At 38.8% G+C, this 25,434-nt stretch overlaps 2 protein-coding genes across 3 annotated transcripts in view; one reads left to right on the top strand and one right to left on the bottom strand.

Annotated features, from left to right (window-relative positions):
• Window positions 1-25,434, bottom strand: part of ANKRD45 (ankyrin repeat domain 45) — a 39,320-nt gene that overhangs the window by 9,073 nt on the left and 4,813 nt on the right. For both annotated transcript variants that reach the window (XM_029934967.1, XM_029934966.1), the window contains exons 2-3: window positions 24,122-24,488; window positions 14,797-14,964 (exon numbers count right to left, since the gene is read on the bottom strand). In XM_029934967.1, the coding sequence (XP_029790827.1) occupies window positions 14,797-14,964; window positions 24,122-24,473 (520 nt within the window). In that variant the 5' untranslated portion in view covers window positions 24,474-24,488. The remainder of the gene's footprint in view (window positions 1-14,796; window positions 14,965-24,121; window positions 24,489-25,434) is intronic.
• Window positions 2,632-4,441, top strand: TEX50 (testis expressed 50). The gene is made up of 2 exons (XM_029934968.1): window positions 2,632-3,067; window positions 4,002-4,441. The coding sequence occupies exons 1-2, from the start codon at window positions 2,744-2,746 to the stop codon at window positions 4,212-4,214; spliced, it is 537 nt and encodes a 178-aa protein (XP_029790828.1). The 5' UTR covers window positions 2,632-2,743; the 3' UTR covers window positions 4,215-4,441.

Below are 25,434 nucleotides of genomic sequence, written 5' to 3'. Positions count from 1 at the left end.
AGATTCTGTGTCTCCCTCTCTCTCTCCTTTTCTCCCACTTGCTTGCTCGCTCGCTCGCTCTCTCTCTCAAAAAGAAAAAAGAAACAGAATCTTAATTATAGAGAACAAAGTGATGGTTACCAGAGGGGTGGGGGGACAGGTGAAATAGGCGATGGGGATTAAGCAGGGCACTTGTGGGGAGCACTGGGTGATGTGTAGAAGTATTGAATCACTAAATTGTACACCTGAAACTAATATTACAGTGTATGTTAACTAACTGGAATTGAAATTAAAAACTTCCAAAAAACCCCTCACTAAACAAACAAACAAACAAACAAACCCTCACTGTAATGCTCAACTGTGTCATCCATAGTACCTAACAATCTTTTTGACCTCATTCATCTATCTACAAAGTGATAAGGTTAAATTCAGACCCATATCTGGAACAGTATTCATGCATAGGGACCAGTTAACGGTATTCTTGCTTCCAGCACCTCAGGGCTTCAAACTCATCATTCACATTGCAAGCAAAATTAATTCCCTAAACTGGAATCTAAGGTTTAGATTTTGACTCCACTATGTGGTAATCTGGAGTCAGTGGCAGTTCCAGAATTCCCATACAGGATGGAGATTACGAGAGGCATTGGTTGGAAGGTGGGATTAGAGGGCTTGTTGTGAAACTGCATTTCTACAGTAAGCATGTTGATTTTACTGAAAACACATGTTTATTTGGTGGCTTGCCAGAGAAAGGAGTTTATCACAAGCATCCTTTTAACGCCACCATACTACATAGTGCATGCAGCCTGCTATAGAAAAATATCACAGATTGGGTAGATTATAAACAACCGAAATTTGTTCCTCACAGTTCTGGAGACAGAGAAATCCAAGATCAAGGCACCAACAGGGTTTGCAGTCTGATGAGAGCCCTCTTCCTTCATAGCTGACACCTTCTCACTAAGTCTTCACGTGGTGGAAGGGGTTAGGGAGCTCTGTGGGAACTCTGAAGACACTAATCTTATTCATGAAGGGTCCACCCTCCTGTCCTAATCACCTCCCAAAGGCCCTACCTCCTAATACTATCACGCTGGGCACTAGTATTCAACATACGAACTGGAGGTGGAGGGGAACAGAGACAATCAGACCACAGTAATACCTTAACTCCTCTACGCTTCATCTATAAAATGGAAGTATATGTCCTTCGAGGATTGTCGTAAGGACGAAACAAAATCTAGCATAGCACAGGGAAGTATCTTGGCACAGCACCTGAACACAGTAAGCTTATTATTAGGTCACTTCTCTCCTCAAAATTCTAGAAATGACTCCCTACTGACTGCTGAATAGGATACAGGATCCTCCAACATTCATCTAGTCACAAACTACCTTTCCAGCTTATCCACTCTAACATTCATCCAGAGAATCTATCCATTATTTACAGAGTGACATCCCCAGATGACAATATGGCTTAGGTCTCTGCCCAGACATTAGCTTATAAAGAGGCCTTTCCTGATGGCCCCCTATAAAGGAACACACTGGCTCATTCACTTGCTTACCATTCTGCATTTCTCAGTAGCATTCCCCAGATATATATATAGACATACATTTTCTGGGTCTCTCCATTAGAAAGTAAACTTCATGAAAACAAATTCTGTTTTGTGCCAAGTGGTGTATATATTCTCAGGTCCTAAAACAGCTTTTAGCATATAGAGGTACTCAATAAATATTTGTTATATGAATGTTGACATAGAATTTCCTTAGTATGTTGCCTCAACCTGAGATAACCCTTCTCTGTTGTCATCTACCAAAATTCTACTCATTCTTCAAACTTACTCAAATACTCTTCTGTGACGCTTCCGATTCCCCCAAATAGAACTCATTGCTCCCTCAACCATTACATGATTATGATTTGATGTAGCTCTCATTTCAGTGTGTCTTGTCATTTTTACTACCTTGTTTTTGGCTTCTACCTCTAGATTGTAAGCTCTTTAAAGGCAGCGTCTGTGTCTCATCTTTTTATCATATACCATACCAAATTCCCCATCTCCAACTCACCGTCTGACACTACCACATTGCCAAAGGGACAATGGTTTAAAAGAGAGAGGGACTCAGTATTTGCTTAGCTGTTTGGAGGGAAGGGCTTCCTGAGTGAAAAACAGAATCAGATGCCAAATTATGTGAAATGGTATGTCTATAGCAATTTTTAAAGTAGATCTAAAACTGTTATACTAAAAGAAGGCTTAGAGGAGATATAGGTAAATTATTTCCATGAAAATCTATTAATACAATTACAGAATTTATTAGCAAGCAAAACTTTAGTAAAGTCTTCATGTTTCAGAAAAGTTGAAGAAGTTCAAAACATTCTGATAAAAAGCAAGAAAAAATTTCCCTGAGAAACTCAACAGGGGCCCCTGGCTGGCTCAGTCAGTGGAGCATGCAACTCTTGATCTCAGGGTTGTGAGTTTGAGTCCCACATTGGGTGTAGAGATTACTTAAAAATAAAGTCTTATTTAAAAAGAAAGAAAGAAAGAAAGAAACCCTGTAATTGGCTAGGTGACACCTTTTAGTTCCAATGTGGTTCTTTATGACATCACTGAATTTATCCCTGAATCGCTATGACTGATGATGTTATAATGATCATCAGTGTATACTGTGCTGACTAAAATCTTAAATGCTTTGACTGGGGCACCATATTAACCTCTCCTGAGAGTAATTCTTCTCTGTGACCAATTTTTGGCTATAGATTTTTCCCCCCACCTGATTAAGAAAAATGTCCATTCAAGGTTTATCCCTGTCTTTTTGTCTGTTGTTTATCAGCTTCCTTAGGGAGAGCATCTGCATTTGTGACAGAACTACCTGGACAAAGGTTGGATGGGAGATTTTTCCAGAAGAAGTGCATCGTCTGAAACTTAAGCCTTCTCCATCTCACTGTCTACCTTACCCTCTGGACAAACTATGCTGCAATTTTGCTAATGTGAATATACTGCAGACTTCCTTTCACTTCATTTATATTTTAGCACAAGCTCTCTTTTTAATCTTGTCTGTTTTATCTGTGCATTACCTGTGGATGAAATGGAAAAAACACCAAAAACAGGTGAATTTGTGATGAAAATAATAGTTATAAAATGTCAAAGCCTTTAAAACATAAGATTATCAGCTCTTTGAAGGAAAGTATGATGTCTTATTCCTCTTTGTAACATCTGCCCCCACCACTTACCCCACAACATGTAGTACAATGTCTTGCATGTACTAAGGGCTCAAAAAAAGTGTACTGAATTAGAAAGTCCTTAAAATAATGTAGCTCAATCTCTCTTTCAAGTTACCAAATACATCAAGAAAATGGTGAGCTAGAATGGATAGGAAATGAAATGAGTAGAATGGACAGGAAATCAAACTGGGCCCATAGGTAAGTCATTTGCTCTTTCTCAGCTGCCTCATCCATAAGATGAAGCATCTGGACAAGAGATCTGTTAAGTCCCTTCCAGATCTACCTAAGAAAGCTAAGTCTGTGAAAGTACACATGTATTTTTTTTCTTTTTCATATAGATGGTAAGCTTATTTCTAATATTAGGATAACGTTCTGGGAAATGGCAGCCTTAAACCAATTTCCCACTTTGCCAATAGCACCATATTTTGAGGCAGTTTTCAAAGCTGATTGACCTTCACAACTGTTAGATATTTATTAAATGGCTATGATTTGATTGCATTATACATTGAGACTGTTCAGTAAAGGAAAATATTTTGGTGATATTCAAATAATAGCATTTTTTTCTGCAGAATGCTCTAACCATAAAAAGCTCATATTAAATGCTTGCTGATTGTGATAAAGATCCCTATAGTCTTATGTGGGGGCAAACAGAAAAGAGCATTTCTTCTGTACTTATTCCGTTTTTCTATAGCAACCTTTCTATTGTATAGATAAATAATGTATAGTATTTGGAGCTTAAGTGTATCTATTCAGAAAACAAATGTAATTTGAACTACAGTAAGAAAAAAATCTATAACATCATCTGTCTTTCTCCCTTTAGCTGAAAAAACCACCCTCCCCAGAAACAGTTGGTAAAAATCTAGAAAATCATTGCATGTATGACATTGATCAAATACTCTGCCAGCTGGCGACCACAACGTCAATTATGAACAAGTACCTGAATCAGGTGACCTGTCAACCTCTAGTTAAGAAAGTCAAACACCGAAAACTGAAGAGGAAGAAGAAAGAGGGAGGAGGAGCCAGAGGATACTAGACCTGTCCATATGCAAACATAGCTCAGTCCAGTATGGAGAGTTGCGACAACTCTGTCTGTTGAGACAACTCATTCAAGGATAAAAATGGTTCTTTGAGAGCCTTGATAATTTTTGTCACTTACTTTACCAAGACTTTCAAAACAAGCATAGGTTTGAAAAGTACTTCTATTCAGCTAAAAGGCACCCATACTTAATATAAGGCTGATAAAAAAATTATGTACTATCACTTCTTTATGGTTAAGTAATTTTTTTCTTTTAGTGTGTCAGATTACTAATCATTAACCAATATGTAGAATAGAATCTTGCTTTAACTGCTAGGAATTTACCCAAGGGATACAGGAGTGCTGATGCATAGGGACATATATACCTCAATGTTCATAGCAGAGCCTTCAACAATAGCCAAATCATGGAAAGAGCCTAAACGTCCATCAACTGATGAACGGATCAAGAAAATGTGGTTTATATAAACAATGGAATACTACATAGCAATGAGAAAGAATGAAATCTGGTCATTTGTAGCAACATGGATTGAACTCAAGGGTGTTATGCTAAATGAAATAAGTCAGGCAGAGAAGGACAGATACCATATGTTTGCACTCATATGTGGAACAGGAGAAGCTTAACAGAGGATCATGGTGGGAGGAAAGGGGGAAAAATAGTTAAGGAGAGGAAGGAAGGCAAACCATAAGAGAGACTCTTAAATAGTGAGAACAAACTGAGGGTGATGGCTTGGGGGAGAGGGGAAAATGGGTGGTGGGCATGGAGGAGGGCACTTGATGGGATGAGCACTGGGTGTTATATGGAAACCAACTTGACAATAAACTATAAAAAATATAAAAATAAATAAACAAAACTTACTGTAGAACCATACACACAAAAAAGAAAGAATCTTACTTTAGTGTTTCAATAAATCTTTGATTTAAATAATATTTGTGCTTTCCCTTACTTTCCCTAGCAGATCTTGGGGCCATATGAAAACTTTTAATTTCCCATCTCAGATTGCTAAAAATAGTATGAAAATATTAAGAAACAGATTAATTTTCAGAAAGGGAGGCAAACCATAAGAAACTCTTATATACAGAGAACAAACAGGGTTGATTGGGGTGGTGAGGAAAATGGGCGATGGACATTAAGAAGGGCACTTGTTGGGATGAGCACTGGGTGTGACAAGTAAGTGATGAATCACTGGGTTCTACTCCTGAAGCCAAGACCACTGTATGTTAACTAACTTGAGAATAAATTTTAAAAATTTAAAAAAGAAATAGATTAATTTTTTAAGTATAAATTTCACCATTTTCCTATGATAAATGATGAAGTAAGTATCATTTTAAAAATTCCAGGCTTTGGTTGATAAGATCACTCAATTTTTAAAAAGTATTCCAGATTTTTATTGATCAGCTACCTCAATTTTTATAAGTATGGTTACCATATTTTCCATACAAATCAGAAGACTCATCTGAGACTAGGAAAGATTTTATTTAAAATCTACTGAAAAACCCTAGAAAAATATGCCAGCTCTATAACATGCCTCCCATCAATATAAGGGAGTAAAAAAGCTTTTAGAAACAATTCTTGTTTTATTTTATCTATTAATTTTTTTTGAGAGATAGAGATAGACAGCGCAAGCAGGGGAGAGTCAAAGAGAGAGGGAGACATGGAATCTGAAGCAGCTCCAGGCTCTGAGCTAGCCAGTAGCACGGGGCTCAAACCCATGAGATCATGACCTGAGCTGAAGCCGACACTTAATTGACTGAGCCACCCAGGCACCCCATAGAAAACAATTCTTGAGATAGTAACATGTAATTCTATAGTCTTTACAAGGAATAGGATGGTGCCTGCCTTGGGTTACTGTGGATTGATTATTAAATGTTTACTTATGATTCCGGTTTCCAGACTGTCCTTGCTTCCACTCTCCCGTACCACAACCCTACTCCTACATCTCCAAAATGATTCTTCCATCCCTTCAGACTTCTGACCTGTCAACCAATTACCTCTAAGAGAACATGTACACAAATTGTTTTTAACGGGGACTCTTGAACACTTGAAACTCTCCAAACCTCGAAAACCCAAAGAAATTTCTAACAGTGGAATTTTCAATAGTATAAAGAAGACACTTTTTAAGGTGGGTATTAGAGTACACAATTGGGCTTTAACAGGATGCCTGGAGGCCAGCAAAAGGGGAGTTATGGCCACCTATGAGGTGGGGGGCAGTTAGAGACCTGTCCCAAGAGCACTGCAAAACAAAGCTACAAGAAGCTGGATCAAACCAGACAGGCCCAAGACAAAGAAGGCTGTAAATTCTGACCAGATAAGGATTTAATGTGCCAAACCCTGCTCCTAAGAAATCCTCTCCCCAAATATTGAATATTCCATCTCCTAGTTAACAACTGTCAGTAAAAGACAGTGAACCAAAACTGGAGCATGCAGCTCTCCCTTGAGCTCAACCCCTCTCATGTCTCAAGAACGTACCTCCACTTTTTAAAAATTTTTATTTTATTATAGTTGATCCATTCATCAGTTGATGGACATTTAGGCTGTTTCCATGATTTGGCTATTGTTGAAAGTGCTGGTATGAACATTGAGGTATATATGCCCCTATGCATCAGCACTCCTGTGTCCTTTGGGTAAATTCTTAGCAGTGTTATTGCTGAGTCATAGGGGAGTTCTATTGTTAATTTTTTTAGGAACTTCCATACTGTTTTCCAGAGCGGCTGCACCAGTTTATATTCCCACCAATAGTGTAGGAGGGTGCCCATCTCTCCACACCCTCGCCAGCATCTATAGTCTCTTGCTTTGTTCATCCACTCTGACTGGTGTGAGGTAGTATCTCAGTGTGATTTTGATTTGTATTTCCCTGATGATGAGTGATGCTGAGCATCGTTTCATGTGCCTGTAGGCCATCTGGATGTCCTCTTTGGAGAGGCGTCTGTTCATGTCTTCTGCCCATTTCTTCACTGAATTATTTGTTTCTCGTGTGTGGAGTTTGGTGAGTTCCTTATAAATTTTGGATACCAGCCCTTTTATCTGATATGTCATTTGCCACTATCTTTTCCCATTCTGTTGGCTGCCTATTAGTTTTACTGATTGTTTCCTTTGCTGTGTAGAAGCTTTTTACCTTGATGAGGTTCCAATAGTTCATTTTTGCTCTTGATTCCCTTGCCTTTGGAGATGGGTCAAGTAAGAAATTGCCAGGACTGAGGTCGAGGAGGTTGTTACCTGCTTTCTCCTCTAGGGTTTTTATGGTTTCCTGTATCACATTCAGGTCCTTTATCCATTTTGAGTTAATTTTTGTGTATGGTGTAAGAAAGTGGTCCAGTTTCATTATGCATGTTGCTGTCCAGTTCTCCCAACACCACCTGTTGAAGAGGCAGTCTTTTTTCCATTGGATACTCTCTCCTGTTTTGTCAAAGATTAATTGGCCATATACTTGTGGGCCCAGCTCTGGGTTCCCTATTCTATTCCATTGGTCCATGTGTCTGTTTTTGTGCCAATACCATACTGTCTTGATGATGACAGCTTTGTAGTAAAGGCTAAAGTCTGGGATTGTGATGCTTCCCGTTTTGGTTTTCTTCTTCAATATGACTTTGGCTATTTGGGGTCTTTTGTAGTTCCGTCCGAATTTTAGGATAGTTTGTTCTAGCTTTGAGAAGAATGTTGGTGCAATTTTGATTGGGACTGCATTGAATGTGTAGATTGCTTTGGGTAATAATGACATTTTAACAATGTTTATTCTTCTGATCCAACAGCATGGAATGTTTTTCCATTTCTTTGTGTCTTCTTCAATTTCCTTCGTAAGTTTTCTATAGTTTTCATCATACAGATATTTTATATCTTTGGTTAGGTTTATTCCCAGGTATTTTATGGTTTTTGGTGCAGTTATAAATGGGATCAGTTTCTTGATTTCTCTTTCTGTTGCTTCATTATTGGTGTATAAAAATGCAAATGATTTCTGTGTGTTGATATTGTACCCTGAGATTTTGCTGAATTCATGGATCAGTTCTAACAGACTTCTGGTGGAGTCTGTTAGGTTTTCCATATAGAGTATCATGTCATCTGCAAAAAGTAAAAGTTTGACTTCATCTTTGCCAATTCTGATGCCTTTTATTTCCTTCTGTTGTCTGATTACTGATGCTAGGACTTTCAGCACTATGTGAAACAACAGTGCTGAGAGTGGACATCCCTGTCGTATTCCTGGTCTCAGGGGGAAAGCTCTCAGTTTTTCCCCATGGAGGATGATATTAACTGTGGGCTTTTCATAAGTGGCTTTTATGATGTTTAAGTAAGTTCCTTCTATCCCAACTTTCTTGAAGGTTTTTATTAAGAAAGGATGCTTTATTTTGTCAAGTGCTTTTCCTGCATCTATTGACAGGATCATATCATTTTTATCTTTTCTTTTGTTAATGTGTTGTATCACACTGATGGATTTGCAAATATTGAACCAGCCCTGTAATCCAGGAATGAATCCCACTTGATCATGGTGGATAATACTGTTTATATGCTATTGAATTAGATTTGCTAGGATTGCTCAGGATTTTTGCATCCATATTCATCAGGGATATTGGCCTGTAGTTCTCATTTTTTGCTGGGTCTCTGTCTGATTTGGGAATCAAAGTGATGCTGTGTTTGTAGAATGAGTCTGGAGGTTAAGTTTTCCTTGCATTTCTATTTTTTTGAATAGCTTGAGAAGAATGGGAATTAACTCTGATTTAAATTGTGGTAGAATTCCCCAGGGAAGCCTTCCGGCCCAGGGCTCTTATTTGTTGGGAGATTTTTGATAACTGATTCAATTTCCTCACTAGTTATGGGTCTGTTCAGATTTTCTACCTCTGCCATTCTTTTCTGGACTGCCAACTTTCAGTAGATAAGTCTGCTACTACCCTGATGTGTCCCCACTTTGTATGTTAGGACTCTTTTATCCCTAGCTGCTTTCAGAACTCTCTCTTTATCCTTATATTTTGCCAGTTTCACTATGACACATCATGCAGAAGATCCATTCAATTTACGTCTGAGGGAGGTTTTCTGTGCCTCTTAGATTTCAGGGTCTGTTTCCTTCCCCAGATTGGAGAAGTTCTCAGCTATAATTTGTTCAAGTACTCCTTCAGCTCCTTTCTCTCTCTTCTTCTTCTTATGGAATTCCTATGATATGGATATTGTTCCATTTGATTGCTTCACTCAGTTCTGGAATTCTCCTTTTGTGTTCCTGGATCAATTTATCTCTCTTTTTCTTTGCTTCCTCTTTTTCTATAATTGTATCTTCCAATCCACCTATTCTCCTCTCTGGCTCTTCAATCTGTGCAGTGGTGGCCTACATTTTATTATGCACCTCATTTATAGCATTTTTTAATTCATCATAACTATTTTTAAGATCCATAATCTTTGTAGCAATAGCATCTCAGCTGTCTTCTATGCCTTTTTCAAGTCCAACAATTAATTTTATGACTATTGTTCTATATTCTTGCTCAGTTATGTTGCTTATATCTGTTTTGACCAATTCTTTAGCTGTCACTTCTTCCTGGAATTTCTTTTGAGGAGAGTTCTTCCATTTTGTCATTTTGACTAGCTTTCTGTCTCTTGTAAGTTTTAAAAGCTTGCTATGCACTCTGCACCTGCATTTACTGCTATATTAAAGGAGGCTCATAGACTGTCTAGGGTCTATCCCTTCAGGAAGTGTTCTTTTAATGGTGTCCCTTGGTCTCTCTTGTTGTGACTTTGGTTATTTTATTTCCCTACCTGTAGTAATATTTGAGACTCTCCACCATATGTACTTTGGTTTGTTTATTGAGGTAGCCCTGGAAAGGAAAACAGACAAACAGGGAACAAAAGCATGCTAACACACAAACAAATCAAACAAACAAGCATACTGGAAAACAAAAACAAAAACCACAAAATGAAAACAACAAAAGACAAAGAACAGTCTAAAAGCATATAACCAGAAATCCCAGCTACAGATAAAGAACAGGGTAGAGGCAGTGCTGATGGAAGAACATACACAGAGAGAGATGACAGGGTGGAGAGAAAGGTAAATTGAACATTGACCAGGCAGAGAGACTAAAAGGCTTAATTCAGAGAGAGAAGAAGGAGAATATGGCAGGAGGTGAGGAGAAAAAAAAAATGAAGATAATGTTACCCAGAGAAACTATATAGTCTGATTATTTCAGAGAGAGAGAAAGGAAGATAATGATGGAGGTGTGGAACATGCATCAAGAAAATGGATTAAATATGCCTGTTTACGCAAACTTATAACCAGAATAACCAGTCCAGAGGAGGGAAGCGATAAGAATGAGATAAGGGAGAATAGATCTGAATAGCAAGGATTGATCTAGAGTTAGTCATGGCAATGCATCAGTGCTGGTCTTGGGGGAGGGGCTGTTTCCTCAGCCTCTATCCCACTCCAGTAAAAAAAGCTACCCAGCGCAGATGGGCGCGGTTCGGCGTAGGTGGGGTCTCACTTCTACTGTGGGTCCTGCAGGCCACTCCCTGAGGCCCCGTCTTGGTGGTTGTGGGGAGAAAACTGGCAACTCCCCAGTCCCTTCTTGAATCAGATGTTCCAAATCACTCCTTTCGGTCCAATCTCACTGTGCCATGGGCGCAGCCAAGGTGGGCCTTGTTCTATGTCCCACACCCAGCCACGTTTCAAGCTCTTACTCTGTACACATTAGTGATACCGCCCAAAATGTAATCCTGAAAGCAGGGGCTCTTCCCAGCAGGGGTCTGAGCAGGGGACTGAGCAGGAGACCAGTTCCTCCTGATGCCGACTGAGTCCCTTGCATACCGTCTGTCCTGGAGGGAACTTCTGGGACCCAGGGCACTTCTGAGCAGGGGACTGGTTCCTCCTGATGCCGACTGCATCCTGACTGCATCTCTTGTGAACTGTCTATCCTGGAGGAAATTTCTGGGACTGGGGCACCCAGTCCAAAGAAAGCTCCACAGTTAGAGATGGGATCTCTCTCCAAAAGCCCTGCATTAGAGATGGGATGATAGGATCCCTTTCCATTCTAGGCAGAGGTTTTTCTCGTCTCCAGGTTCAGTTCTACAATTCCCCAGCCTCTCTTCCCTTTGTCTCTCCACAGAAGGGGCTCCCTCCCCTCTGTGTCTCTGTGTCCCAGCCCATTTTTATCTTCCCCAGTTCGCAATCATGAACCTATAAGGCTGTCTTCTTAGTGGACTCCATCTCTTTTCCTCCCAGACTTGTGGTTCAGAGTCCTTTGGCTTCAGCCCTTGTTTGTTTGAGAGATGCAGGCGGGAAGTACGGAACTCCCTAATTCTCTGCCATCTTGCCTCCCTCTCAAGAATGTACTCTCACTTTAATAAACTTTCCTACTTGCATCCCTCGATTGTTGTGTCTGGTCTGTCCTTGAATTCTTTCTTGGGAGGCCACCAAGAGCCTTCAGTGACATCCCTGGATGGGCTGGGCAGAGGCCTAAGGGCCCCAGCGCAGGGGGAGGGGGTCCTCCCCAGTCCATCTGACAACAGAGGGAGTCCTCCACCCCTAAAGCCTCTCCAGGTGACCCCTACTGCAATCACTAGAACAAGAAATAGCAGTGGCTTAAATTCTCATTAAGCCTGAAGCAAACAAATGTTAAATGCTTTGCTGAGTAGTCTGTGTTTCTGATATTCCATAGCTACATTACCACGAAGCTCCAGTCCTTACAATTCCATCACTGATTGGAAAACAGAATGCTACTTTACAGTATTAAAGTCTTCTTTTATCTTAATTACTAGGAAATATTAGGTATAATTCCCCCAATAATGTAAGGACCCAAACTAAACAGATGGGTATTAGGAAGAAAAAAAACCATGGAAGTTCACACCCAAAAGCCCCAAACTGTTTCTTTTCAGAAAAGTTACAATAAAATTTGTCCCTGGTTTGTGTTTTTTTAAGACCCATGAGTCATTTTTCAAAAATGGATTTTAAATTATACAATATGAATTTCACCTACAATAGCTATTCATAGGGAATCAATTCTTTGCTATTTGTTTTCCTTTTCTTATAGATCTAACCATGAAATTGAAAGTATTCATAGGAACATTGTCCCTAGAAAACATTAGTATAAGTGGACAATTACCTATAAAATAACCCACAAAGTATAACACCTTTTTCTTCCTTTTTTCTTCTTGCCTCAATTCCTTATTTCTATTCTCCAAGCTCTCCCTCTCATTTTACTGATAAGCCAGTTCCTTATTGCTACCAGATGAATCTTCCTAAATATCACTTTCACCTTCTTTTTCTATATAAAAAGTTTCAATGACTCCCAGTAGTTACAGAAATGAAATGAAAATATCTTAGCCTGACATATAAGGGTATAATCTGACTGTAATAATAGCAGCAATATTTTTCTTTTTTTTTTTTTCCAAAATTTTAATGTCCTTGTTTATTTTTTTGAGAGAGAGAGACAGAGCACAAGTAGGGGAGGGTCAGAGAAAGACACAGAATCCAAAGCAGGCAGGACTCAAATCCATGAACAGTGAGATCTCATGACCGGAGCCAAAGGCGGCTGCTTAACTGACTGAGCCATCCAGGTGCCCCACTAGCAGCAGCATTTTTCAAGAGCTGATCACACACCAGGCTTTGTGGTAAGTGCTTTATATCATCTCATTTCATTCCGCACAACAACCTCAATAGGTAGGAACTATTATTGGCTCCCTTTACTGGAAAATAAAACTAAACTATACAGAATTTAAGAACTTTGTCTGAGATCACACAAGTTTCAAGTGGAAACACCGGTACTGAAACTCAGGCAATTTGATTCAAAAGTTCATGAACTTACTTGTTTACAATTCCACCTGTGCTGTAACCCGCCTTTGCAAAATGTGACTTGCTATTCCGGTAAGGCAATCTCATCACTGTCCCCTCAGAGGCCACTTTTCATTCCCAGCCTGCAGATTTTGCTCACACCCTGTCTCCTTCTATTGGATGAATATCCTACCCATTCTCCATGGCCCAGCTCAACTCCAACATGCTCAGACTTCATGTTCTCTGACAATCCTACAGCACTTACCACCTGCTCTGCTGATTTTCACTCTTACTTATCGTCTTTCTGATGTTGTTGTTTGTGTCTATAGCTTATCATCCCCACCTAACAAATGTCCAGAGGAAAGGAACCACCAGTACCTACAACATTGCTATGCTCATAGTGGGCATTTAATAAATGCTTGCTGAAAGCACAAGTGCAGATAAACATGCAAAATGAATGCCATGAACTTCCTAAGTGCTAGGTTTTTAAAACCAGAGTGTGGGTACATACACAGCTACACAGGTATTATCTTCTGAAATCTCTAAGCTTTGTTCAACAGGGCTGTGAAAATGAGTTAAGCAAAATATCACTAAAATTCAAGACAGCACATAGCTTTCTGGCCTTTGATTGAAGCATTAACATTCATGCAGAAAAGTTGCAAAAATTATAAATGTACAACTCAATGAATTTGCACATATGAACACACCATATAACTAGCAACCAGATTAAGAAAAAAACACTACATCCTAGAAGTTCCCCTCATGCTAGGCAAGTAACTGCTATTCTAACTTCTAACGTTAGAGATTGATTTTGCCTGGAAAATCATTTTAAGTTATTAAAACTTTCTACCCAGGAAAGCAAATATATGACTCAATATGCCTTCTATAAAAAAAAGTTAAGGAATGGTCCCCTCTACCTAAATCTCTCAGAAAATGGCCCTGAATATATACTATATGTATATATTCTTATAGGAAATAACTGGTAAAATTGTTAGATGTTAGTCAATTAACCAGCTTTCAATACATACAGTTTCTATTAAGTTCAATGTTGGAGGTCAATAGCAAAATAGCAAAAAAGAAAAAAAAAGGGAGATTTTACACATTATCACCGCCATTGAAAACATGGTGACAAAAGGTGAAAATGCTAATCATCTCTTGCTTTATTGATGGTATAACCTCTCACTCCTAGAGGGAAAAAAAAAATCCATCACTCAGTCCATTTGCTACTGTCATCAGCTAGATCCCAAGACCTGACCTTTATTGCCCACCTGCTTGTACTCACCAACCCCTGGTGCACATTTTTCCTTAAGCTCCTTTCCAGCTTATCTCTTAACTCAGGCAAATGGAAACCGAAACCACCCCTCAGGTCATAGCAACTGCCCTGAAAGACCGCCAGCCAGCCCAGACCACGCAGAGTAGCGTGTGCATAACCTCTGACTCACGCCTGTGCAGATGGACCACAGAGTGACCGCTAAAATGACTGACAACTACCTTTACCTCATTATAATACTAAAATCTCTACCCAGGGAGGGGCAGGAGCCTCATTTACATAGCATACAGTGTATGTGTAGGCCTGTTTCCTGAGGTGCATGTGGGATCTTGATGTCTGCCTCTACAATGACAAGGATCCCCTTCTTAAATATTTATCTCAACCCTAAATAAATGGAACCCATCCACCCTTGCTCGGGGAGTCACAGCTTTGGACGTTATTCCCTGTGATCTCCTAATTTGCTGCAAATAAAGTTTCCTTTGTGCAACAACTTTCCGGGTGTAGTTTCTATCTGTGACTCACCAAGGAACAAACTCAGGTTGGTTCAGTTACACTACGACCTTATGGGCTTCCTTACCTGCCCAGTCCAGGAATTCAACACACTGGGTCTGGGAATACCGAGCAGCGACATCTCGAGCTCTTTCTTCCTGGAAGTTGAGAGCTTCTATATCAACATCCAATTCCACGAGTGCTTTCAAAGTTTCCAAACGACCCCAGGCTGCAGCACAGTGTAAGAGTGTGTAACCTAACAAATAGGATGAAGATGGTCAGGTCAAATAGACTACACTGTTTTAGGCTATTTTATTCAACAAAAGATCACAATGGCAACTGAGCACTGAACAATTACTGTGGGCCAGGCACTATTTTAAGTACTTTATATATAGTAAACTCATTTCGTTCATAAAAACCCTATGAGGTCAGAACTATTATAATCCCTACTTTACAGATAAGGAAACTGAGGTCCAGAAACTTGCCTGAGAAACACAGCCAGTAAATGATAGATGCAAGACACCAACACAGAGAGCCTGAAGTCTGAGCTTTTCAACATTTCTAAGGAAGATGGCAACATGCCTAGAAGTAACCTATTTTGGAACACAATTAGACCCACAACTTTAGTCTAAGGGATTTTCAGCAAACTCTAATTGCTAGCATTATTGTTATTTTAAAATTTTTAAATCCAAGTTAGTTAACATACAGTGTAATAATGATTTCAGGAATAGAATTTAGTGATTTATCACTTAACATGCAACACCCAGTGTTCATCTGAACAAGTACCCTCCTTAAAGCCCCTTGCCCATTTATCCTATCCCCCTCAACCAAGACCCCTCCAGCAACCCTTAGTTTGTTCTCTGTATTCAAGAGTTCCTTATGGGGACACCTGGGTGTCTCAGTCGGGTAAGCATCCAACTTTGGCTCAGGTCATGCTCTCCAGTCCGTGAGTTCGAGTCCTGAGTCAGGCTCTGTGCTGACAGCTCGGAGCCTAGAGCCTACTTCGTATTCTGTGTCTCCCTCTCTCTCTCTCTCTCTCTCTCTCTGCCTCTCTCCTGCTCACATTCTGTCTCTTTCTCTCTCTCTCTCTCTCTCTCTCTCTCTCTCTCTCTCTCTTTCAAAAATAAACATAAAAAATATTTTTAAGATTCCCTTATGGTTTGTCTCCCTGTTTTTATATTATTTTTGCTTCCCTTCCTCTATGTTCATCTATTTTGTATCTTAAATTCCACATGAGTGAAATCAAATGATATCTTTCTCTGACTGACTTATTTCACTTAGCATAATACACTCTAGTTCCACCCATGTTGTGCAAATGGCAATTTTTCATTCTTTTTGATAGCTGAGTAACACATCTTCTTTATGCATTCATAAGCCAATGGACATTTGGGCTCCTTCCATACTTTGGCTATTGTCAGTCGTGCTGCTATAAACATTGGGATGCATGTGCTCCTTTGAAATAGCACACCTGTATCCCTTGGATAAATACTTAGTGCAATTGCTAAGTCATAGTAGTTCTATTTTTTAATTTTTGAGGAACCTCCATATTGCTGCACCAGTTTGCATTCCCACCAGCAGTGCAAAAGGGTTCCTCTTTCTCCACATCTGCACCAACATCTGTGGTTGCCTGAGTAGTTAATGTTAGCCATTCTGATGGGTGTGAGATGGTATCTCATTGTGGTCTTGATCTGTATTTCCCTGATGGTGAGTGATGTGGAGCATCCTTTGATGTGTCTGTTAGCCATCTGGATGTCTTCTTTGGAAAAGTGTCTAGTCATGTCTTTTGCCCATCTCACTGGATTGTTTTTTGGGTGTTGAGTTTGAAAAGTTCTTTATAGATTTTGGATATTAACCCTTTATCTGATATATCATTTGCAAATATCTTCTCCCATTTTGTTGGGCGCCTTTTAGTTTTGCTATTGTTTCCTTTGCTGTGCAGAAGCTTTTTATCTTGTAAAGTAAGAAGCTGCTGCAGCTGATGTCAGAGAGGTTGTGACCTGCTTTCTCCTCTAGGATTTTGATGGCTTCTTGTATTACATTTAAGTCTTTCATCCATTTTGAGTTTGTTTTTGTGTATGGTGTAAGAAAGTGTCCAGGTTCATTCTTCTGCATGTTACTGTCCAGTTTTCCCAACACCCTTTGCTAAAGAGACTGTCTTTTTTTTCCAGTGGATATTCTTTCCTGCTTTGTCAGTTGGCCTTATATTGGTGGGTCCAGTTCTGGGTTCTCTATTCTGTTCATTGATCTATGTGTCTGTTTTTGTGCCAGTGCCATACTGTCTTGATGACTACAGCTTTGTAATACAGCTTAAAGTCTGGAATTGTATTGCCTCCAGCTTTGGTTTTCTTTGTCAGGATTGCTTTGGCTATTTGGAGTCTTTTCTGGTTCCATACAAAGTTTAGGATTGTTTGTTTTAGCTCTGTGGAGAATGCTCTGCTATTTTGATAGGAGTTGCATGCTAGCATTATTGTTAATACAATCATATAAATTATGACAACTAGGTGTGCCTTGGAAATTAATCACTTGAATTAAAACTGAAATCATGACCCATCCAATTAGAAAGCTGTTTTTTAGACTAACTGAGGCAACTACTATGGGGGTGAAAAACAGGGAGGTATCATTAAAATTTTTTTCACAGTGGCTTAAAAAAAAAATCAAGTCAAAAGTCCATGGTTTCAGCCTACCATAGGATATATTTATGACTCATTTAACTAGCCAAAGAGGCATGTACTACTCCTACAAGAAGAACTGAGCAGAGTGAATAGATGTATTGAATCTATTAAGTACTGGGCACTTTAGGTACTACTACTTCATTTAACACCTTCCTAACTTTATGAAGTCAGTAATGTTAGCCCCATTAAAAGATATAGAGGAAAGTGAAGCTCAGAGAGAATATACCTTGCCCAAGCCCACTAGTAAGCAGCCAAAGCAAGATTCAAACCCAGGTCTGTTGCCAAATAAAGGGTTTATAAGTAGTAGGAAACAACACCTAAGTGTTTGTCACTGAGTACAGCAAGGAAAGAAAGACTGATGATTCCTCTACTTCCTTCCAGAAATGTCTTCTTGGCTCCCTACTTGCCATATTTCCACAATCCCAGTTCTGCTTTACATCAAGTTGTAAACTACTTCTGTCTTAAAGACATCATAACCAGAATGGCTAAAAAAGAAATCAAAAGATGAAGTAACTATTCCAGAATTAGCCAAGATTGGAATTACCTCCCCTCTTTGGCCCAAACTTTTTTTAATTAAGACTTTTTTTTATGTCTTTTATTTATTTTTGGGAGGCAGAGAGAGACAGTTTGAGCAGGGGAGGGTCAGAGAGAGAGGGAGACATAGAATCTGAGGCAGGCTCCAGGTTCTGAGCTAGCTGTCAGCACAGTGCCTGACACGGGGCTCGAACCCACGCACTGTGAGATCATGACCTGAGCCGAAGTCGGCTGCTTAGCCAACCGAGCCACCCAGGCATCCCATTTTTTTTTTTTTAGTATCACAACAAGTGAGAAGTTTCAAAAACCAAGAGATAGAATCCAGCCCAAGAATTTCATAGTGCCTTTATCCTCTACAAAATGGGGGGTGGGGGCAAGAAATACATTGATACCACCCTCGTTCTTGCCTTCTGCCTGAAGTCTTCAATGAGCTGAAAAGTCCAGGGCCCTGATTTGGGGGGGCGGGGGGACACTATCTACAGACAAAATGATGCTAACATGAACAAGAGGCCATTCCAAGTGAGATGTTCTGGCTCCTTCTACTGCTTTTCTCAAGGCTGATGTTATAGGCCACTGGTAACCTCTAATTCCCCCCCCCCCTATTTAATATACATAGTTTAAAAATAAGAAAAAAATTCTAAATAGAAATAGGCTTTTAACCAAAAATTTACATGTGTTTTCCCTTGTTGAAGATGGCCTGTTTTCCAGAAAGAAACACACAGAATACTTGTAGTACATTAACCCCACTGCCTTCCCAGAAGAAAAATATTTAAGTAAGATGATTTCGAAAGCATCCAGATGAGAAAGGGATTTTCCTAACATCCTCCTGTAATGTCAATGAGTACTGGCTCCCAAGAGAGGGATATAGAAGTCCACCTGTTAGAAATCCCAGTAGCAAGAAAGGTACCATAAATGGAACTGGAAAGGATTAGGGTCAATTCTAAGAGAAAAATAATCTCCTTGTGGAAGATAACCGGTTACTAGAGAGGGAGTCAACTGAGGAGGTAGTTCATAGCAAGACAAAAAATCAGACAAGAAAAGGAATCTCTTCCTCCATACAGGCACTGTTAGCCAGTCACTACAATCCTATAAGGTAGGCACTGGCATTGTTCTCCTTTATAGATAAGAGAATAAAAGAGCAGAGAAGATAAGTATTTTTCTTTGGGTTGCTATAAGTTGGTTTTTGTTTAATGTTAAATTATTTATTTTTGAGAGAGAGAGAGAGAGAGAGCAAGTGAGTGGGAAGGGGAAGGCAGAGGATCCAAGGTGGGCTCTGTCTGAAACCATGAGATTACTCATGACCTGACCTGAAGTCAGACAGTCAACTGACTGAGCCACCCAGACACCCCCAGGGTTGCTATAAATTAATGAAGGTATATGGTAAGATCGAAGTCCAACAATGGGGATGATGAGTCAAAAACAAGTAAAATGGGCCATGAAGAAAAATACTCACCTATCTAGAATATTTCTCACAACCTGCCTACCACCAACACTACCAGACTCTTTGAATTTCCCAAATCATATTGTTTCATGCCTCTACAACTTTGCATATGCTGTGTTTTTTTCGACCTGAAGTAATAATTACAGTAATGGAATAAAATAATACCAGTATAACTTTAATGCTTACTTAGTATTAATACTGGTATTTTATAAAATGGAGTTCACAATTCATTTTTTAATTAGTGAAACTATTTAATACATTTTAAATATGAAAATGTATAAACATAAGATATCAAACAAAAGCATACATATGAAATAGAAATGTTAAGTGTATATTTTCATTCTATTAGCAATATAAATTGTCAGATAAAACTTTAAAAATTAAGGAAAAAAACTAAAAATAAAGAAATGGAATTAATCATGAAAATTTCAATTGAAACATTATTCGATTTGTCTAAATGTCTCAACAGTATCACCAAGGTATTTGTACGAACTTTTTTAGCTTTGAAGTTTTTCTCACTCAACATTAGTTGGAGGTGGTTATAAACCAAAACGAAGTGGTTTTCTTCAAATTATCTCACCTCTAATTTGAAGAGAGAAATCTCTGAACAGCTTTTTGCTCTTTTGCAAACATGGCGATCTTTTTATTAAGAGTAAGCTCTAATATAGTCCCCAGGAAAAATACTGTTGGTTCATATTTGTCTTTTTTAATTTCTTCATGTACAGAGAGAGATTCCATTTGTTTTCTGATCAATTTCAGAATGATGAGATTCGCCTTTTACGTAGTTGGGAAGTTTTTGGACTCAAATTATTCTTACAACAGAAATTTTGCAAAACCACAATATGGACCATCTAAATGTGTAGACTTTTTGTATACATTGAGCAATTAAATTATTAATATTGTTCTCAATCTATGTCTCAGTTGTCATTTTCTTTAAAATACCAAATAATACTATTATACCTATAAAAAGACCAGTGTTTCAGTTACCTAAAATAGTGGGTAGGTATTCCAGAATATGAGCAATATTGTAATACTAAAATCTGATATTTTGATTATGACACTGCCTGCCATGCCCTATCCCTCAGGTCTCCTTTCTCTGGTAAACTCTTTGTTATTCTTCAGGATTTAATATAAATATTGCCCCCTCTGTGAAACCTTCCCTGACTGTGCCCAATACTTCCAGGTAAAGTTGACCTATCTCTCCTCTAAGCGATCTCACACTTTATCCCACCATATAGTAATTACTTATTTACATATTTGTTTTCTGCTAAACTGTGAACTTGTCCAAGGCTGTATTCATTCATCTTTCTATAACCCGAGCCCTCATCACAAAGCCTGGTTGTTCCTCCACCTTTAATAAATGTTTGCTGATTTTACATGGAGAGAAATTTTTAAATGGTAATTCTTTCTGGCCATGCCTGCTTGAGGACGGTCAGGTTAGTGACAAAAGCCTGTCCAGAACCAGAAGAGGTTCCATAATCAATAAACAACAAACTACAGAGATCTGTCCTTGGCCTAATAAGAAAACAAGGCATTTCCCAAAAGACCAGAAGTCAGGAGGATGTAACAACAAAACACCTCAAATAGTTAAAGCAACCTTGTAAAACAAACAAACAAACAAACAAAAACAGCAAAGCTGGAGGCATCACAATTCTGGACTTTGGGTTATATTATAAAGCTGTAGTTGTTTAAAACAGTATGGTAGTGGCACAAAAATAGACACACAGATCCATGGAACTGAACAGAAAGCCCAGAAATGAACCTATAACTATACCCTGTTAATCTTCAGCAAAGTAGGAAAGAATATTCAATGGAAAAAAAAAGGCAGACTCTTCAAGAAATGGTGCTGGGAAAACTGGACAGCAATATGCAAAAAAATGAAACAGCACCACTTTCTTACACCATACACAAAATAAATTCAAAATGGATAAAAGAGCTAGATGTGAGACAGGAAACCATAAATATCTTAGAAGAAAATACAGGCAGTAATCTCTTTAACATCAGCTTCAGCAACTTCTTTCTAGTTGTTGTCTCTGGAGACAAGGAAAACAAAAGCAAAACTAAACTATTGGGACTGCATCAAAATAAAAAGCTTCTGCACAGCGAAGGAAACAATCAACAAAACTAAAAGTCAATCTATGGAATGGGGGAAGATATTTGCTAATGACATATCTGATAAAGAGTTAGTATCCAAAATATATAAAGAACTTATACAACCCAACATCCAAAAAATGAATAATCTAATTTAAACATGGGCAAAAGACATGGATGGACACTTTTAAAAGAAGACATATGGACACCTGAAAAGATGCTCCACATAACCCATCATCAGGGAAATACAAATCAAAACTACAATGAGATATCACCTCACAAATCAACAACACATGAAACAACAGATGTTGGTGAGGTGTGGAGAAAAGGGAAACCTCATGCACTGCTGGTGGGAATGCAAACTTGTGCGGCCGCTCTGGAAAACAGTCTGGAAGTTATTCAAAAAGTTAAAAATAGTACTGTCCTAGGATTCAGCAATTGCACTACTAGATATTTATCCAAAAAACACTAAAATACCAAGGCAAAGTGACACATGTACCCCAATGTTTATAGCAACATTATCTACAATAGCCAAATTATAGAAACAGCCCAAGTGTCCATTGACTGATGATAAAGCTGTGGTATATATACACAATGGAATATTACTTGGCAATCAAAAAGATTGAAATCTTGCCATTTGCAACAACATGGATGGAACCAGAGTGTATTATGGTAAGCAAAATTAGTCAGAGAAAGACAAATATCATACAACTTCACTACAAATCAACAAGACAGATTTAGCAGAAGTTAAACAGCATGTGTTTGCATTTAATAGCTTGGGTGACCTGTGTTTCAATGTACCCAAAACCAATTTTGGTTTTGTTGATCCTCTCTATTGTTTCTTTATTTTCAATGTCATTACTTCTACTTTTTTCCTACTTGTCTTCCACTTTCTTTGGATTACTCAGTTGTACTTTTTTTCAAACTCCTTGAGTTAAATTCCTTGCCTTGCCTATGGTTTTAATGTTTCTTCTATTATATGTATTAAACTAGAATTTAAATTTTAGTTTTATTCCACAGATTGTGACATAGATGGATCGTCTTGTCACCTAAATATTTTATAATTTCTAGTGTATCTTCTATGATCAACATATAATTTTATTTTATTTTTATTTTTTTTTAACTGCTTTATTTTTTTTAATGTTTTATTTATTTTTGATACAGAGAGAGACAGAGCATGAGAGGGGAAGAGGCAGAGAGAGGAGACGCAGAACCGGAAGCAGGCTCCAGGCTCTGAGCTAGCTGTCAGCACAGAGCCTGACGCGGGTCTTGAACCCACGAACATGAGATCTGACCTGAGCTGAAGCCAGAGACTCAACCGACTGAGCCACCCAGGCGCCCCAAACATATAATTTTAAAAGTGCTTTTGTTTCCAAAATTATAGGGTGCTTTCAGTTATCTTTTTGCTACTTCTTTCTAATCTTATTTAATTGTAATTAGAGAACAAAGACAGCATGATAAAGATTCTTTGATATTTGTTGAGACGTTCTTTTTGTTTTTAATGTTTTATTTATTTTTGAGACAGAGAGAGACAGAGCATGAGAGGGGGAGGGGCAGAGAGAGAAGGAGACATAGAACCGGAAGCAGGCTCTAGGCTCTGAGCTAGCTCTCAGCACAGAGCCTGACGCGGGGCTCAAACTCACAAACGTGAGATCTGACCTGAGCTGAAGTCGGAGGCTTAACCGACTGAGCCACCCAGGCGCCCCTGTTGAGACTTTCTTTATGGACTTAATTGTGATCAATTTATTAAAATATTCCATGGGAGCATTAAGAAAATACATATTTCTGGGGCACTTGAATGGCTCAGTCAGTTAAGTGTCTGCCTTCGGCTCAGGTCATTATCTCACCGTTTGTGAGTTCAAGCCCCACGTCAGGCTCTGTGCTAACAGCTCAAAGCCTGGAGCCTGCTTTGGATTCTGTCTCCCTCTCTCTCTGTCCCTCCTCCTCTAAGAGTCTGTCTCTCTTTCTCTCAAAAATAAATAAATATTTTTTTTAAATTTGGTGTGGGGGGGTGCCGCCTGGGTGGCTCAGTTGGTTAAGCATCTGACTTTGGCTCAGGTCATGATCTTGCAATTCATGAATTTGAGCCCTGCATTGGGCTCTGTGCTGACAGCTTGGAGCCTGGAGAATGCTTCAGATTCCGTGACTCCCTCTCTCTACCCCTCCCCTGCTCACACCCTTGTCTATCTCAAAATAAATAAACATTAAAAAAAACTGAATGTTTTTAAATGCATATTCCCTATTTGCTAGAAGTCATTGTTATTTTCAGATTTCAGATTTTCGCAATCTTTGTGGGTTTGTGGGTTTGAGCCCCGTGTCAGGCTCTGTGCTGACAGCTATCTCAGCATCTGGAGCCTGCTTCTGATTCTGTGTCTCCCTCTCTCTCTGACCCTTCCCTGCTCACGCTGTCTCTCTCTCTCTCTCTCTCTCTGTCTCTCTCTCTCAAAAATTAAAAAAAACCCTTAAAACATAGATATATATTTAAAGAGTGCAGTATAGGTACTTAACTACTTTGCTATATCATCATATATACACATACCCACATATGCATATAAATGCATATGTATATATGTAAAATATACACCGGCACAACAAATTTATCCAACTTTAAATATAGTGCATAGCATCTTTAGGTAGTCATAAGTAATACCAATGAGTGAAAAAAGACAGAATACCTCTGGTGGTTTTTTCATTCAGGTTCACACCATATTTTGCCAAAGCTCTAATCACATCACTTTGCCCAGCCATGCAAGCTGCATACAACAAATTTCTCCCAATTATGTCTTCTTCCAAGAGTAGCTGCATGGCCTGTTCATGATGGGCGTTCTCAGGATCCTCAAAAATCTTCTGCAGACCTTCTACATCCCCTGTGAGAGCAGGTTGTAAGAGAGGATTAAGGGTGGCTGTTTCCTCCGGTTCTTTCGCTTCTCCTTCATCATCACCATCTTCTTCTTCATCTTCTTCTTGCTGTGAGGAAGATATTGATCTTTCTGAGCTCTCTGACTCTGGAGGTCCGTCTGGCTCCATGAACTCCAAAAATACCTGAGGGGGAATAGGAAAGGTAGCAGAAATCCTCTCAAGTCAGTATTTGTTTGTTTATTTCTTTAGTGACCTGATAATATAGATGGGATGAAAATACTTAACTGGCTGAAAATAATTATAACAGTAACTTCAACAGGAACAGAGGAAGAAACAAATCAACATGGGTAGATTCATATGGAAAATTATATATACTATATACAACATATTAAATAACATATATGTATTTGGACAGGACACCCACCTTCTGGTCTAAGTGAGCTGTGCAAGCTAATGTGTGTGTACATGCTTGCAAACCAGTGGAAGAAATTACACTTTCCCAGAAGTTTCATGCTACATCACTACTTACATTTTACTTACTTACATATATACAATGGAGTATTACTCAGCAATCAAAGAGAGTGAAGTCTTGGCATTTGCAACTACGTGGATGGAACTAGAGTGTATTCTGCTAAGCGAAATTAGTCAGAGAAAGACAAATATCATATGACTTCACTCATATGTGATATTTAAGATACAAAGCAGATGAACATAAGGGAGGGGAAGCAAGGGCAGAGAGAGAGAGAGGGAGACACAGAATGTGAAGCAGGCTCCAGGCTCTGAGCTGCCAGCACAAAGCCGAATACGGGGCTCGAACTCACAAATTGGGAGACCATGACCTGAGATGAAGTCAGACACTTAACCAACTGAGCCACCTAGGTGTCCCTAGTATATATAATTTTTATTTGCATTATATAGTATATGTTAGTTTATGATATCTCGTTTAAATTTTCCATTTGTAAATATATACATATAACTTCTATTAATAACTTATTGTTCAGTAGTAATGGATACTTTGTCCTGGGAACATTGCATTATGGGGTATACTTGCATGTTTGTTATTAACCAACATACTACTTATCCTTACTACATATAATATACTGATTTGCTTTTATTTCTGTTATATGTT

This window comes from Suricata suricatta, chromosome 3 (assembly GCF_006229205.1).
Source record: "Suricata suricatta isolate VVHF042 chromosome 3, meerkat_22Aug2017_6uvM2_HiC, whole genome shotgun sequence".
Taxonomy (NCBI): Eukaryota; Metazoa; Chordata; class Mammalia; order Carnivora; family Herpestidae; genus Suricata; species Suricata suricatta.
The sequence above is the reverse complement of the archived record's forward strand: the minus strand, read 5'-3'. Positions and strand labels throughout refer to the sequence as shown.